A 17695-nucleotide genomic window follows, 5' to 3' on the forward strand; every position below is an offset into this window, starting at 1 on the left:
TTTTTTAGAGAGTAAGAGAGATAGAAACATCGATGTGAGAGAGAGACATTGATTGGCTGCCTCCTGCATGCCCCCTGCTGGGGATTGAGCCCACAACCCAGGACTGTGTCCTGACCAGGAATCAAACTGAGATCCCTCAGTCCATAGGATGACGCTCAATCCACTGAGCCACACGGGCCAGGCAGGAAGAGTTAGCATTTAAAAATCGATGTTTCCCACGTCACTGAAAAACTACTTTAAAATGGGGTCACATAGGGCAACTCTGAGTGGCCACCATCCCCTTTATATGTGGCATGGGGTCTCAGACCCTGCTATCTCTGAATCCCCAGATACCCATTGCCTCCACTCATGTGACTGGCCTGGCCTAGGTACCAGAAATGGAAGGACATCGTGAAGGTGTCCTTGAGGCACTACAATGAAATCCTAGGGCCAGATGAGAGCCCTGTGGTCCTTCCACATTCAGTGCCACCGTCCCTTGCAGCCTCACGGGTGGAAGCTGATCTTAGCTGGGAGGGGAAGCTCCGAAGCGCCTCCAAGCTCTTGCCTTCCTTCTGGAGGGTCTGTGCCTCCTGAGGAAGCCGGGAGCTCCTCTCTGGACTTTGGAGCTGTGGGCAGGCATTTGCTATCGTGGACCTCGGCATGAGCTTCTGGAGTTCCTTCCGAGGCCCCTGCTGGTCTGGCCTCTGGACCCCAGAACTCTGCCTCGAGACGAGAGTCACCAGCAGGATTGCAACTAGGCCCCTTGAGTCTGAGGAGCGAGTACAGAGGGAGGAGGAGGCAAGGAAGGAGAGAAGGAATGACTGAGGTTCTCCCGGCTCGGCCCTGCAGGTGGAGGAAATTGTGGAGGGCGTCCTGGAACGGCTCAAATTGCAGCTGGAGCCCAGCACGAAGGAGGAGACCCTGCGGGCCATGTGCTTGCTGGCAGGCAGCAACACCCACAGTGTCCTGCCGTTGCTGCTCAACAAGCCCCTCCCTTGGGACAGGTACCTCTCCCGCTGCCCAGGAGCACCCTCTCCGTCCCAGTCAACCTTCCCCTGCTCCAACCCCAGCCTGTGACAAAAATCACTGCACACGGATGCGTTCTCCTTGATGCCAATCAAACTTCATGTTCTCTGGCCAATTCCTCTTGGACCTCACTCCCTCTAGAACCTGAGAACTGCCCCTATGTAGGCCTGAGACCAGACTGGTCCTAGGAACATGGTCAGCAGGGCCCATGACAGCCTTCCCTGGGTCCTGCAGAACAATTCTGGCCCTGTGGAAGGTGTTCGGCACCCAGAGAGAGACCACGATCAACGTCCTGCTGCTGCTCATAGGCATCCTGGAAAACCAGTCCTCAGAGGGAGCGACGGAGATGGCCCTCCAGCCTGTGGCGGTCAGCAGGAGGCGGGGAGGGGCCGAGGACTCACTGTCTGGGACTTGGGTGCAGAGCTGAAGATTAAAGGGCACCTGCAGGGTGGGAGCAGGTGTTAGGGAGCAGCGAAGAGGAGACGGTTAACACCGGACTCACTGATACCGCACATACAGTCAGCACTTTAACCTTGTACATCCAAGAACTGCGTGTTGTAGAAAGGCAGGGCTCAACCCCATTTTGTGGACAAGGACACTGCTGTTGAGTTAATCAGCTTTTTCTGTCTCCTGGTTGGGGGGCTGGCACTCATTTTTCTGGGGCCTGGCCAGTGGCTTGGGGGTGGTGCAGAGGATGAGGTTTGGTTGCCTGAAATTGGGGTGGGCAGAGTATGCCCCAAATCATTTTCTGCAGAAAATTTAGAGTTGGTTCCCTTTTTTTTTTTTAACCTCACTTGAGGATATTTTTGCCCCCAACCGGGGCCAGGAGCAAACTGCAACCGAGGTACATGCCCTTAGCAGGAACTGAACCTGGGACTCTCTGGTCCGCGGGCCGATGCTCTAACCGCTGAGCCAAACCGACCAGAGCCCCTTTTTGTTTTTAATGTTGGGGAATAGAGAGAGCAGATTGCATGTGTATGGCCCCTCATTTCCCTGATGAGCGGTGGGCTTTCAGTCTCTGGGTGCTTCTTGGAGCCTGAGTCAGAGTGTACTGTGCCCTTTGGGCAGTGACATGGAGGGGCAGGGCTGGACTCAGTGTGTGGGACTGTGGGACCATTTTATGTCTTTACCAGGCCTAGTCAATTCTCCTTCCCCCTTTCCACGTGTCCTCCCCAGGCGGCGTGCGCCTTGTGTGAGATGCTGTCTGGGTCCCTGTGCCAGGAGGCCATCCAGGAGCTCTGCCCTCGGCTGCTGTTGGCCGTGCTGCATCATCTCTACTGGGTGATTGAGCAAAATGCTCCCCAGAAGATGGTGGTCTACAAGAAGGATGGGGGCCCAGGCAATAAGAGCAAGACCTTTGACCCTACCAGGTAAGCCTAACCCCAGTGTGATGGAGGAATGAGACTCATCAGCTCCAGAGGGCCCTGGACAGCTGGATACCGATCCCCTAGGGCGCTGAGGATGAGGAGGGCAGAAGAGTAGAGCTAGACTATCGGTGTGGGTGCCGCAGCATCACCTACTGGAAGGTTCTCACATATTTTCTTTTTTTTTTTTAATGAATTTTTATTTATTTTTTTGTTACAGATATTTTACCTTTTTACCCCATTGGCACCCCCCACCCCACCCCCCCTCCACCCTGTCCCCGGCTTAGTTGTCCATGTCCATTGGTCATGCATACATGCATATAAGTTCTGTGGTTTATCTCTTCCCACCCCCCCACCCCCCATCCCCTCTTCTGAGGGATGTCAGTCTGTGCCCTACTTCCATGTGTCTGGGTCTACTGTATTCCTCAGACTGTTATGTTCATTATATTCCGTATATAAGTGAGATCATGTGGTATTTGTCTTTTTCTGCTTGGCTTCTTTCACTTAGGATAATACTTTCCAGGTCCCTCCATGTCGTCTCAACGGATAAGAGATCTTTCTTTCTTACCGCTGCATAGTACTCCATGGTGTATATGTACCACAGCTTTTTTATCCATTCGTCTACTGGTGGACACTTGGGCTGTTTCCAGATCTTAGCTATTGTAAATAGTGCTGCTATGAACATGGGGGTACATATATTCTTCCTGATTGGTGTTTCAGGCTTCTTAGGGTATATTCCCAGCAGTGGGATCACTGGGTCAAATGGAAGTTCAATTTTTAATTTTTTGAGGTAACACCATATTGTTTTCCATAGCGGCTGCACCAGTCTGCATTCCCACCAGCAGTGTACTAGAGTCCCCTTTTCTCCACACCCTTGCCAACACTTGTTGTTTGATGATTTGTTGATGGCGGCCATTCTGACAGGTGTGAGGTGATATCTCATTGTTGTTTTAATTTGCATCTCTCTGATGATTAGTGATGTTGAGCATTTCTTCATATGTCTCTTGGCCATTTGTATGTCCTGTTTGGAGAGGTGTCTATTTAGTTTCTCTGCCCATTTTTTAATTGGGTTCTTTGTCTTCCTTTTGTGGAGTTGTATGAGCACTCTATATATATTGGAAATTAACCCCTTATCGGATACATCATTGGCAATGATGTTCTCCCATACAGTGGGTTGCCTTTCCATTTTGATGATTGTTTCTTTTGCTGTGCAGAAGCTTTTTAGTTTGATGTAGTCCCATGTGTTCATTTTCTCCTTTATTTCTGTTGCCTTAGGTGATGTATCAGTGAAAATTCTGCTTCGTATGATGTCCGAAATTTTGTTGCCTACATTTTCTTCTAGAATTTTTATGGATTCACGGGTCACATTTAAGTCTTTTATCCATTTTGAGTTTATTTTTGTGTATGGTGTAAGTTGATGGTCTAGTTTCATTTTTTTACATGTAGCTGTCCAATTTTCCCAACACCATTTATTGAAGAGGCTGTCTTTACTCCACTGTATGCTCTTGCCACCTTTGTCAAATATTAATTGAGCGTATTGCCTTGGGTCCATTTCTGGGTTTTCAGTTCTGTTCCACTGGTCTATATGCCTGTTCTTGTGCCAGTACCAGGCTGTTTTGGTTACAGTCGCTTTGTAGTATAACCTGATATCTGGTATTGTGATCCCACCTACTTTGTTCTTCTTTTTCAAGATTGCTGTGGCTATTCGGGGTCTTTTTTGGTTCCATATGAACTTTTGAAGTATTTGTTCTAGTTCTATGAAAGATGTCGTTGGAATTTTGATGGGGATTGCATTGAATCTATAGATTGCTTTGGGTAGTATGGACATTTTAATGATGTTAATTCTTCCAATCCATGAACAGGGTATGTGCTTCCACTTTTTTATATCTTCCTCTATTTCTTTTTTCAATGACCTGTAGTTTTCTGCAAATAGGACTTTTACTTCTTTGGTTAAGTTTATTCCTAGGTATCGTAATTTTTTTGGAGCGATGGTAAATGGGATTGTTTTTTCAGTTTCTCTTCCTGTGAGTTCATCATTGATGTACAAGAATGCCGTCGATTTCTTGACGTTAATTTTGTATCCTGCTACTTTGGCAAATTCATTTATTAAGTCTAATAGATTTTTGATGGAGTCTTTAGGGTTTTCTATGTACAATATCATGTCATCTGCAAATAATGACAGTTTCACTTCCTCCTTTCCAATTTGGATCCCTTTTATTTTTTCTTCATGTCTGATTGCTGTGGCTAAGACTTCCAGTACAATGTTAAATAAGAGTGGCGAAAGTGGACATCCCTGTCTTGTTCCTGTTCTTAATGGAAATGTTTTTAGTTTCTGTCCATTGAGTATGATGTTGGCTGTAGGTCTTTCATATATGGCCTTTATTATGTTGAGATATGATCCCTCTATTCCTACATTGCTGAGCGTTTTTATCAGAAATGGATGCTGGATTTTGTCGAATGCTTTTTCAGCATCTATTGATATGATCATGTGGTTTTTATTCTTCATTTTGTTTATGTGGTGTATCACGTTTATTGATTTGCGAATATTGTACCAGCCTTGCATCCCTGGAATGAATCCCACTTGGTCATGGTGAATAATTTTTTTGATGTATTTCTGGATCCGATTTGCTAGTATTTTGTTCAGGATTTTGGCGTCTATGTTCATCAGGGATATTGGCCTGTAGTTTTCTTTCTTTGTAGTGTCTTTTTCTGATTTTGGAATTAGAATTATGCTGGCCTCATAGAACGTGTTTGGAAGTCTTCCTTCTTCTTGAATTTTTTGAAATAGTTTGAGGAGAATGGGTTTTAGTTCTTTTTTGAATGTTCGGTAAAACTCCCCCGTGAAACCATCTGGGCCTGGGCTTTTGTTTGCTGGGAGAGTCTTGATTACCTCTTCAATTTCCTTAGTTGTTATTGGTCTGTTCAAGTTTTCTATCTCTTCCGGGAATAGTTTTGGGAGACTGTGTGTTTCTAGAAATTTGTCCATTTCGCTGAGATTGTCGAATTTGTTGCCATATAGTTGTTCATAGTAGTTGTTAACGATCTTTTGTATTTCCGTGGTGTTGGTTGTTACTTCTCCTCTTTCATTTCTGATTTTGTGTATTTGGGTTCTCTCTCTTTCTTTCTTGGTGAGTCTAGCTAAGTGTCCATCTATCTTGTTTATCTTTTCGAAAAACCAGCTCTTTGTTTCATTGATCCTTTGAATTGTTTTTTTGGTCTTTATGTCATTTATTTCTGCTCTGATCTTTACTATTTCCTTCCTTCTACTTGCTCTGGGGTTTTCTTTTTGTTTGCTTTCTAATTCTTTAAGTTGTGAGGTTAGACAGTCAATTAGAAATTTTTCTTGTTTTTTGAGGTAGGCCTGTAGTGCTATGAACTTCCCTCTCAGAACTGCTTTCGCTGCATCCCATAGATTTTGTGTTGTTGTGTGTTCATTTTCATTGGTTTCCAGGAAGTTTTTAATTTCTTCCTTGATCTCCTCGGTGACCCATTCATTGTTTAATAACATGCTATTTAGCCTCCATGTGTTGAAATGTCTTTGCATGTTCTTGTTGCAATTGATTTCTAGTTTCATGCCATTGTGATCTGAGAAGATGCTTGATATAATTTCAATCTTCTTGAACTTGTAGAGATTTAGTTTGTGTCCTATCATGTGGTCTATCTTTGAGAATGTCCCATGTGCACTTGAGAAGAATGTGTATTCTGTAGTTTTGGGGTGTAATTCTCTGTAGATGTCTATTAAATCCATTTGGTCTAGTGCTTCATTTAGAGTCTCTGTTTCCTTGCTAATTTTTTGCCTAGAGGATCTATCCAGTGCTGTCAACGGGGTGTTGAAGTCCCCTGCTATGATTGTATTGTTGTCGATTTCTCCTTGGAAGTCCTCCAGAAGATTTTTAATATATTTTGGTGCTCCTATATTGGGTGCATATATGTTTATCAAGGTTATATCTTCCTGTTGGATAGATCCTTTCAATATTATGTAGTGGCCGTCTTTGTCTCTAGTTATGGTCTTCATTTTGAAATCTATTTTATCAGATATGAGAATTGCTACCCCAGCTTTTTTTTGCTTTCCATTTGCTTGGAAAATTTTTTTCCATTCCTTCACTTTCAACCGATGTGAGACTTTTGTTGAGAGGTGGGTCTCTTGTAAACAACATATAGATGAGTCATGCTTTCTTATCCAATCAGCTACTCTGTGTCTCTTTATGGGAGCATTCAATCCATTTACGTTTAAGGTGATTATTGATATGTACTTATTTATTGCCATTTTTGTTTAGTGTGGTTCTATTTTTCTTCCCATTTCTACTGCTAATTACAGCAGTCCTTTTAACATTTCTTGCAGTGCTGGTTTGGTGCTAATGTATTCCCTTAGCTTTTTTTTGTCTGGGAAGCTCTTTATTTGATCTTCTATTTTGAATGATAGCCTTGCTGGGTAGAGTAGTCTTGGATTCAGATTCTTGTTTTTCATGACTTTGATTACTTCATGCCATTCCCTTCTGGCCTGTAGTGTTTCTTGTGAGAAGTCAGCTGAGAGCCTTATGGGGTTCCCTTTGTAGGTAACCTGTTGCTTATCTCTTGCTGCTTTTAGGATTCTCTCTTTGTCTTTAATTTGTGGCATTTTAATTACTATGTGTCTTGGTGTGGGCCTGTTTGGGTTCTTCTTACTTGGGACTCTCTGTGCTTCTTGAACTTGAATGCCTTCTTCCTTCACTAAATTAGGGAAGTTTTCTCTCACTATTTTTTTGAATATATTCTCTATCCCTTGCTCCTTTTCTTCTTCTTCGGGGACTCCTATGATGCGAATATTATTACGTTTCCAGTTGTCCCATAGTTCTCTTAAGCTGTCTTCCTGTTTTTTAATAGTTTTTTCCTTTTGTTTTTCTGATTGGTTGATTTTTTCTACCCTGTCTTCTAATTCACTGATCCGGTCCTCAGCTTCCCCTACTCTGCTTTTTAAACCTTCCAATGTGTTTTTCATTTCGGATATGTCATTTTTTATCTCTTCTTGTTGGTTTTTAATTTCCATTTGGCTTATTTTCAGTGTCTCTATATCCTTACTCATGCTGTTCAGCTTCCTCAAGATCATGGCTCTGAATTCTAGCTCTGTTAACATGCCTAATTGCTCCACATTGATCTCATCTTCGGTGGAGGTGGCTTGCTCTTTCATTTGGCTTCTGTTTCTGTGTTTCACCATTTTAGCTATCACTGTGGGCTTTGGAGCCTGTCAAGTTCTCCCTGTGGGTGTTGGTGTTCTGCTGTTTGTGGCTCCCTCTCCTGTATTTAGATGAGCGAGGGAGGACCCAAGTTGAACACCACTGTCAAGTCTTACTTTCCTGGTTAAAGTTGCCAGCCCAGGAAATGTACTGTTATCCTCTGGCTTTTTGCCTGGAGGCTAGCAGTCTAGGTTAATTGATGAGTTTTGGGTTGTCAGTTGATTGAAAAACTCCCTCTGGTGCTCAGCCAAGGGGCTTTCACGAGGGTGGGGCAGATGCTGGCCGTTAGTGAGCTTCAATTGGCACTTCAATGGCCCACAGGGTGGGGTTGGATCTCCGAGGGAGGGGCTGCTGCCTCTCCCCAGAGCCCTGGGAAGGAGCAATGTGGCCACCGTCCTGAGTGGCTGCACTCAGCCAAAGCTCTGAGCGCCCTCCAAACCCCGAGTGTCCTGACACAGTTCCAGTCCAGTCTGCCCTCCCTCCGCCGGAGCCCAAGGTGAGTGGCTGTGGCTGTTTCAGCCTCTGTCCCGGCTCTGCACTGTGGAGCCGCCTGGGAGTGTAACCCGAGGGCGCCGCTTATAGCTAAGGCCGCTGCCGAGCTGCCGACCGTGGGCTCCCAGCCCCGTCTCGCGCCTTCGCAAGCCTACCGGGATGGAGTCAGTGTTCCTCGTTGTATGGTCCTCGCAAGCTGCTTTTCTGTTGGTTTTTCCCGTCGATTTGTCTGTGTTATAGTTGTAATTCCAGTTTGGTTCTGGGAGACGGGTGTGTAGCTCCGTTCACTCCGCCGCCATTTTTCGGTTCCTCCCTCACATATTTTCAAGTTTCTCCTTCCTCTTTTCCTTGCATGCACTCTCCTGATTCACTCAGCGGTTCACGTCTCTGTTCATAACTGCATGTGACAAGGTTCAGCGAGATGGTAAATGACAGGGCATGACCACGTTTGTGCCATTCTCTCGTGCCGCTGTGGCCACTGCAGTCCGGGTAATCTGGCATAGCTTTGTCCACTAGCTGTGCCATCTTGTGCAAGTCACGACTGCGATTTTCTGCGGTGAAATGGGGGTTGAACTCCTAAACAAGGGGTTGTCAAAAATTTTTTTGTTAATTTTTTTAAAATTCTCACCTGAGGACACTTTTTCCATTTATCTTCAGTCAGAGTGGGAGGGAAGGAGGGAGGGAGGGAGGGAGGGAGAGAGAGAGAGAGAGAGAGAGATGTGAGAGGCACACATCGATTGGTTGCCTCCCGCACGACCGCAACCAGGGCTGGGACTGAACTGCAACCATGGTACGTGCCCTTAACCAGAATCAAACCTGCACTTTTTTGTCCACAGGCCGACATTCTAACTGCTGAGCCAAACCAGCCAGGCCAGGGCTGTCATATCTTGTTTAAAACCTTAGAACATTCTAGTCAAGTGCCATCTTACATTAAAAAATAAATAAATAAATAAAACCAGTAACCAGAGACATTCTGATTAGGTGGGTGTGGAGGTGAAGACCTATACTAACCCTTCTCTGCCCCGGAGATCCGAATTTAAAAGCCTTGGCACTAGGATATCTCTCTAGTCTCTTGGGTAAGACTCTGTGGTTGGATGAGCACCAAGGTTGAAGGGGTGAGGAGAGGAGCATTTGGAGATGGTTTCACAGAGTCACGGGTTTTCATCAGCTAGAAAGCAGAACCCAGCTAGCTACCAGATCAGGGAGCTGTCCTGGCTTGTCAGCATCAGGATGCACACTAGGGTGTAACACATGTCCATCCGTCTGTCCCTTTCTTTTCACATACTCCATGACGACTGGCCTTCAGTTGTGCCCTGGAGGTGCTGAAGTTGGTGTGGCTGGCAGCTGCATACGATGAAGTGGTGGAATATGCAGATCAGCATAGGTGCTGGAATCTTCTGTCCTGCCCCAAATTTTACTACATAGGGATCATGGAACTGACCAGGTGGGACCATTTCCCCATCATGCCTAATAGCCTCTAACCCCAATTTTCCAGGGCCCAGCACTCAAATACAGCAGCCTTTAACCTTCCTTTCCTCATCTCCCGGACCTCAGCCTTCATGTGTTCCCTGTTCTGTGCACGCTGTTCCCTTGCCACCCCCTCTCACTGCCCGTCCCCCGCCCAGCAACTCTCGGCCATCTCTGTCCCTGTCCAGTGGCATTGTGAAGCACTGTGAACCGGCCATGCTGCTCCGAATTCTGAACCTTGCCAAGAACCTCCTCAACAGCTTAGACAATCGTCAGAAGATCCTGGCCAGGACCTTCTATGCGCAGGTGAAAACCACAGACCTAGCGGTTCGTTTCCTGTAGCTGAGGAACACTGAACAGAAATGTTCAGCAACTTGCTCCAGAAAGTATAGAGAATGGAACGGAGCATCTAAAGTGAGGTTCCCTTCCTGCCTGGTTACAAATGGCAGGGAAAGCCTGGGGAGAGGCTCAGCAGCTCTAGTCCTCCCAGAATGATTTTTGGACCCCAGCATCTGGCCCAAAATGCAGACTTTATGTGCATTGTCCCCATTGCCTGAGTCTCCACCCCATGTGTACAGATCTACTACTGCTCTCAACTGCTCGCAGTTCTCACCTGAGTATGGGGCCCGAGGGAGGGCTGAGGGGGGCACAGGGTACCCATGACTTTTTCTCCATCCAAAGTTGTAATCTCCTTGTACCCACAGCTCCTCTGGCACCGATCAGTGGCTAAGACTCTGGGGCAAGACTTTTTGGGCAATCTAATCAAGTGGGTCAAGGAGCCCAACCTAATCATGCAGGAACTCGGGCTCCGTGGAATCAGTAACCTGGCACTGCACCCAGGAAACGTAAGAGTGGGGGGGCCCAATGGGAATCAAATGTTAGTCTCTGAACCATTTAATTGACTTCCTTTGGGTCTCTTAATTACTCAGGGCTGAGGATATCCTAGGGCAGTACAACACTGAGTTTGTAGTCTCACATAGCCTGGCCCTCTGGCCTCCCACACACCCTGAGCACCAGCCTTCCACTTCCTCGGTACATTCAGCCCCTAGATGCCCTACATCTGTTTCTCTTAGGCACCATGTGTTTTCTCAAAACCCTGTCCCTAAAGTGTTGCACGATCCCCCAGTGGTCAGTGATCTCTGCCTTCTTCTACACAGTCAGAGTCTCTGAAGAGCCTGGTTCCATTCTTGCGAGACTTCCTGAAGTGTGAGGTGCGAGTGACAGTCCAGACAGTGAAGGCCCTGCGGAACATCATCTACCATGGGCAGGGAGAGGACATCAAGGTGGTCTTCTGCAGCATCTCCAAGCAACTGCGTCCACTCATCAATGATGTATGGGCCTAAGTCCCTAGGATTAGTTGGGAGCAGTATGGGCTGGGGTAAAGATGAACCGTAGCAGCTGAATTAAGGGTACTGGGGCAGGGCTACAGGACTGTGGTGAAAGGCTGAGATCACTGAGGGGCAGAAAAAAGGAGACTTGGCTACTTGAAGCAGTACATTAGACAGGTCCAAAATTCATTCCCTACACTAAAAGGAAAAAAGTGATATACTGATATGAAATTGGTTCTTACTCCAAGGATCTTCTACTGCAGACTTGAAGAGTAGGGAGAGAACTCATGACTTCTACCCTTCCAGACAACACTGGGACCCTGGAATGCTAGGAGCCTTGTCTCAAGAACCCAAAGGCTCAGAAATCTGAACTTCCCAGGCTAATACCAATTCACACTTCATGTCCCATTCTCCTTACAAATCAGAGAACTTTTGAGCTGAAGGGAATTGACATCAAAGATGTATGCTTACAGTACTCCTGTTCTGGCATCTATGATTTTTTAGTTTTTGAACCTTGCATTTGAATTATTATTGTTATTATTATTATTTAATAATGCATTTTTTCCATTTTTATTAATTTATTTTTGTTACAGATGTTTCTCCTTTTTCTCCCTTGAACTATTTTTGTATCGGTCTCATCATCTCTAAGAGCCTAGACACTCAATCCATGATGGCAGGGTCAATATCTGATTCACCTATTTTTCAGTTACTTTTAAAATCCAACATGTATTGTTCAACTTAACAAAGCCTAAAGATAATCTTTTTTTTTTTTTTTTTATCCTCACCCGAGGACATTTTTCCATTTTTTGTACAGACAGAGTGGGAGGGAGAGAGAGGAAGAGAGAGAGAGGGAAACATCGATGTGAAAGGGCCACATCGAGTGGCTGCCACCCGCACGACCAACCAGGGCCGGGGACAAACTGCAACCGAGGTACATGCCCTTAGCGGGAACCGAACCCGGGCCTCTCTGGACCTCAGGTGGACGCTCTAACCGCTGAGCCAAACCGGCCAGGGCCCTAAAGATAATCTTTACCCTTCATCCAAACAATATAAAAATCTTAGAATGCTTTAACTCTGATGATACCCTCCCATTTTATATGTCAACATGGTCTAGTATTTTAGTTTTACATTCTTTTAACCCCCTCCCCCCATTTGGTTTTTAACATCATCATCCTTGTTCTTATTTTATACAGTCAATACTTATTTAGATTTACCCATATGTTTATAAATTTATTTGTTTACCTTTCCTTTTCATAGCTCTCTCCTTCCTTCTAGATTCATGTTTTGGTTTTTTTTTCTTTCTTTCTTTTCTTTGTGGCTTCATCAGTGAGGGTCTATTAACAGCATATGTTTTCAATCTTTGAAAATTTCTTTATTTTGTCTCACATTTGTCTTTAGTTTTCAGCAATTTAGGATGCGTTGGCATGAATTTCTTTAGGTTTAGCCTGTTTGGTGTTCACTGAGTTTCTTTATGTCTTTTATCATACTTTGAAAGTTTTTAGCCATTATTTATTTAAAAAATTTTCAGCACCACATTCTTTCTCCTCTTGTTTTAGGAATCTGATGACAGAAATGTTGGACCTTTTGTTCTTGTCCCATAGGTTTCAAGATTCTATTCATTTTTAATCATTTTTCTCTTTGTTGTTCAAATTGGATAATTTTTGTTGATCTGTCTTCAAGTTCACTGATTCTTTCCTCTGACATTTCTGTTTTGATACTTAGTCTACTAAATTTGTATTTCTCAGTTTAAAATTTTCTCATGGCTTTTCTATATGTTTTCTATTTTTTTGCTGATACTTTCTATTTCTCTGTTTATTTCAAGGGTGTTCACTGTTGCTTTTTGGAATATTTTGTATAATGATTGCTTTAATGTTTATATCAGATAATTCCAACATCTGTTTCCTCTTAACTGGTATATCAATTGTCTTTTCCCATGTGAGTCAAGATTTTCCTGGTTCTTCACATACAGAGTAATTTTTTATTGTGTCTTTATAAATATTAAGTTATATGATTCTGGGTTTCATTTAAATCCTATGCAGAATGTTGACAGTTTTGCTTTAGAAGGCAACAGACCTATTTAACTTAAGGCTGCAGTTCTGACTAGCCTTCTGTGTGTACGCTGTGATTTCAATGTCAATTCAGAATTCATAGCCATTTCTTGTTTGAGTTTTCACTTTCCCAAGCTCCTCCCTCTCTGTGAACCTCCCTGGTTTTACAAATCTCCTTTTCCATTTGTTTGGCTAGAAAGCTGGGGCTTTAGTTACCCTTCAATACCAGGTACTTCTGTGACTATGCCTACATTTGGGCCAAGTGGCATGAGGGCAGAGAGAGGAAATAAAACAAAGAGGGTTTGTCCATTCTTTTGAGGCCTCAGCTCCTTCAAATGGAGAGTAAGGTTTCCCTCCCTCAGAGTTTGGGCTCCTGTAGAATCCCACTGGGGCTTGTTTGGGGGCTGTGGCATGAGAGAACAAGGGAAGAAAAAGAACTTAGGGATTTTCCCCACTCTCTTTGAGCATTATGAGTTCCCTTTCTGGCTCCTTGAGGTTAACAGAGAGCTTCTCTTGGAGCTGTCTGTCTGCCTATGGTGCTTGCTTCCCAGTTTCTGGATGCCTTCTGGGCAGGTTGGGGAGACTAGTAGATATGAAAAGCCTAGGTTATCGAGACCAGTGATATCCCCCCACCCCACAGGAGCTGGAGTGTCGGCAACCTCTTTATCTTTGGCCCCTGGGAATTTCTTTCTTTTTTTTTTTTTTATCCTCACCCGAGGACATTCTCCCATTATTTGTTCAAATAGAGTGGGAGGGAGAGAGAGGAAGAGAAAGAGAGAAACATTGACGTGAAAGGGACACATCGAGTGGCTGCCACCCGCACGACCCAACCAGGGCCGGGGACAAACTGCAACCAAGGTACATGCCCTTAGCGGGAACTGAACCTGGGTCTCTCTGGACCACAGGCCGATGCTCTAACCGCTGAGCCAAACCGGCCAGGGCTCAAAATTTCTTTTTCTTTAATTTAACATTCAGCATTTTAAGATGTCCTAATATGTGGTCTATTCTGTAAAATGTATATTCTGCTGTTTTTGCATAAAATGCACTTAAAATATCAATGAAATCCATCTAATCTAGTGTATCATTTTTTTTTTTTTTTAATCCTCATCCGAGGACATTTTTCCATTTTTTGTACAGAGTGGGAGGGAGAGAGAGGAAGAAAGAGAGAGGGAAACATCGATGTGAAAGGGACACATTGAGTGGCTGCCACCCGCACGACCAACCAGGGCCGGGGACAAACTGCAACCGAGGTACATGCCCTTAGCGGGAACCGAACCCGGGCCTCTCCGGACCGCAGGCGGACGCTCTAACCGCTGAGCCAAACCGGCCAGGGCTAGTGTATCATTTAAGGCTGCTGTTTCCTTGTTGATTTTCTGTTCAGAAGATCTATCCATTAATGCCAATGGGATGTTAAAATTTTCTACTGTCACTGTATTACTGTCAACCTCTCCCTTTATGTCCATCAAGATTTGCTTTATATATTCAGGTGCTCCTATGTTGGGTGCATAAATGTTTACAAGAGTTATATCCTCTTGTTGGATTGATTCTTTTATCATTCATTAAGTAATGTCTTTCTTTTTCTCTTATTATAGCCTTTGTTTTAAAGTATATTTTGTCTGATATAAGTATTACTACCCCAGCTTTTTTCCCCATTTGCATGAAATATCATTTTCCATTCCTTTACTTTCAGTCTGTGTGTGTCTTTCATTTTGAGGTGGTTCTCTTGTAGACAGCATATTTATTAGTCTTCTTTTTTTATCCATTCAGCTACCATATGTCTTTTGACTTGAGCATTTAATTCATTTACATTTAAAGTGATTATTTATAAGTATGTATTTATTACCATTTTATTCTTTATAATTCTGCTCATTTATTTTTTTTCTTCTTCTTGAAGAAGTCCCTTTAACATTTCTTGTAATACTGTTGGTGGTAATGAACTCCTTTAGCTTTTTCTTGTCTGGGAAGCTCTTTATTTCTCCTCCAATTTCAAATGATAGCCTTGCTGAGTAAAGTAGTTTTGGTTGTAGGTTCTTGATTTTCATCACTTGGAATATTTTAGGCCAATCCTTTCAGACCTGCAAAGTTTCTGTTAGAAATCAGCTGACAGTCTTATGGGAGCTCCCTTGTAGTTAACTAGTTTTCTGTTGCTGCTTTTAAGATTGTCTCTCTCTCTTGGCATTTTAATTATGATGTGTCTTGGTGTGGGCCTCTTTGGGTTTATCTTGTATGGGACTCATTGTGCTTTTTGGACATGTGTGTCTTTTTCCTTCACAAAGTTAGAGAAATTTTTTGCCAATATTTTTTGAAATAGATTCTCAATCCCTTGGTCTGCTCTTCTTTTGGTACTTCTATAATGCAGATATTGGTATACTTGAAGTTGTCCAAGAGTCACCTCATACTATTTTCATTGAAAAAACCCCCACTATATTTTCTTTTTGCTGTTCTAATTGGGTGTTTTGTGCTACTTTATCTTCCAAATCACTGGTTCAGTCCTTTGCTTCATCTAGTCTGGTGTTGATTCCTTCTAGTGTATTCTTCATTTCAGATATTATATTCTTGATATTTGACTGGTTCCTTTTTTAAAATCATTTATATGTCCTATTTTATGCTTACTATCTCTTAATTTAAGATTTCACTGAGTTCATCCATTCTTCCCGTAAGTTTATTGAGCATCCTTATAACCACTGTTTTGAACTCTTTATCTGGTAGATTGCTTGCCTTTGTTTTTTTAAAATTCTTTTTCTGGAGATTTCTTCTATTATTTTATTTGGGGTATGTTTCTTTGTTTCCTTGTTTTGCCTACCTCTCTGTATTTGTTTCTGTGTATTAGGCAGATCTGCTATGTCTCCCAATCTTGGTATGGTGGTTTTACTTAGTAGGTGTCCTATGGGGCTCAGTAGAGCAGACTCCCTGACCACTTGAACAAGGTGCTTCTGAAGTGTCCCTTGTGTGTGTTATGCGAGCCTTCCTATTGTAGTTGAGTCTTGATTGCTGTTGGCCCATCCATGGGTGGGGGTAAACCTTTAGTCTGGCTGACTGTGAAGCTTGACCCTGACCTCTGTGTACGAGCTGCTGTGCAGGGGCTGACCCCATGAAGTGGAATTCCCCTCAGCAGGGTCTGATGTCTGCTGAGATCTCCCTTTGGAGATCTGATTGGGTTGTACCCTGATGTAGTCTGAATTCTACCACCAGTTGGTTCCGGGGCCTCTTGGGAGGGACTCTGGGGCAGGTGAATATCAGATGCTACCCATGACTGGCCTTGGGCTACTTGTTAGGCGCTACAAGCAATCCACATTTTGTGGCTTCTTCTGCTGGAACTGGGTGCATGTGGGAGGGATAAAGGTGCATACCAAGGTTGGCTTCCTCCAACACCAAGTCCATGGGCAGGTCAGCATAAAACCCAAGACACCCCAAGACCTCTCTTTGCCTGCTGGCTGCCTGTTAGGTCCAGTCACTGAAACATCCTCTGGCGGTATACAAGTTGCATGAAGAATGTTCTAGTGAGTCACCATATAGGGGTGAGTGGTGTTCACCAGATTGCTACATATTCAAACTCGAAGCAAGTGCTGGGTCTGAAGCCACTCAGCAGGTTTTCTATGATACACCAAGGCCAGCTGCCAGCTGCCACCTGCGTGGTGCCTGCAGACCTTTGTGGTGGGGTGGGGTCTAAGGGAATCATCAGGGTGAGGCCAGCAGATTTTATCAGGCTAAAACAGACCAAGATTTGGTCATGGGGAGGGAGAGCTTTGCATAGGAACCATGGCACCAGTCAGGCATGTGCATGGGAAAAAGACCTCACCCTAGAGCCACAGAACTCACTCTGACATTCCTGAGTCTTCCTGAACCTCCTAAAGAAAGTTTGCACTGCTGGCCCAGGCTGGCTGCAGCCAGCAGACTCCTCTGCAGGGTGGGAGCTTGGCAGGGCAGGGATACAGGTATTTGGGAGAGTGAGACTAGTGCTTTCCCCCAGGCTGATGCCCCATGGAGGGTAGTGCTCAACCCAGGAAAGATGGCATCTGTGGGTGGTGGTGGGAGGACTCAGCAAGAGACCTTTGTGGCTGTCCCTTCAGCCCTCTCCCTGAAGCCACACAACCCAGTATCTGCCTGTGTGACTCCAGTCTGCTCTGAGCCACCTTCCCTCCATTGGAGCCCAGAGTGAGTGGTGGCAAAAGACATTTTGTGCACTGACTTTTTAAGAGGATTCCCGAGTTTTTGACAGACTCCCTTCTCTCCCTGGTGGATGGAATCCCTGCTGATTTTCAAAGCCAGATGTTAGGTGGGTTTCTCTTCCTGGCTCTGGTGTTCCAGGCAGAGGAGCTGGTATTGGGTTGAAACCCCTCACTCCTAAGAATAGACCTTTCCAAGTGAGATATCATTCCAGATTCTCATATGACCCATGTGGGTGTGGGGCCAGCTGTTTTTGAGTGTCCTTCCTTCCTACCAGTCTCAATGTGGCTTCTTCTGTAAATCCTTGGTTATAAGACTTCTGTTCAGCTAGTCTTTTCAGGTTGGTTGTTCTATAATTTACTTGTAGTTCTGGTTTGGTCCTGGTAGGAGGTGAGTGTAATTTTTTCCATCTACTCCCTCTCCGTATTGAATCCTGTGTTTTTTAATTAAACTATTAACATTGAATCATCTCTCTGTTTAGCTGTTATGCACTTTGTGCAAAAACAGTAACATATATATTCAACTTGTTAAAATTCTATTTTTCATATCCTACAAATTCAGAGACTGTCTTGTCCCCTCATGTCTGTTATTTAGTACTGTGCCTAGCTCAT

At 44.3% G+C, this 17695-nt stretch overlaps 1 protein-coding gene across 1 annotated transcript in view; it reads left to right on the forward strand.

The window, feature by feature from the left end:
- Window positions 1–17695, forward strand: part of LOC118623810 (maestro heat-like repeat-containing protein family member 1) — a 68104-nt gene that overhangs the window by 38001 nt on the left and 12408 nt on the right. The window contains exons 20-26 of the mRNA XM_036251557.1: window positions 829–983; window positions 1240–1372; window positions 2182–2375; window positions 9381–9518; window positions 9730–9847; window positions 10246–10386; window positions 10699–10872. Coding sequence (XP_036107450.1) covers window positions 829–983; window positions 1240–1372; window positions 2182–2375; window positions 9381–9518; window positions 9730–9847; window positions 10246–10386; window positions 10699–10872 — 1053 coding nt within the window. The remainder of the gene's footprint in view (window positions 1–828; window positions 984–1239; window positions 1373–2181; window positions 2376–9380; window positions 9519–9729; window positions 9848–10245; window positions 10387–10698; window positions 10873–17695) is intronic.

The sequence above is a fragment of the Molossus molossus genome, unplaced genomic scaffold, assembly GCF_014108415.1.
Source record: "Molossus molossus isolate mMolMol1 unplaced genomic scaffold, mMolMol1.p scaffold_m16_p_10, whole genome shotgun sequence".
Taxonomy (NCBI): domain Eukaryota; kingdom Metazoa; phylum Chordata; class Mammalia; order Chiroptera; family Molossidae; genus Molossus; species Molossus molossus.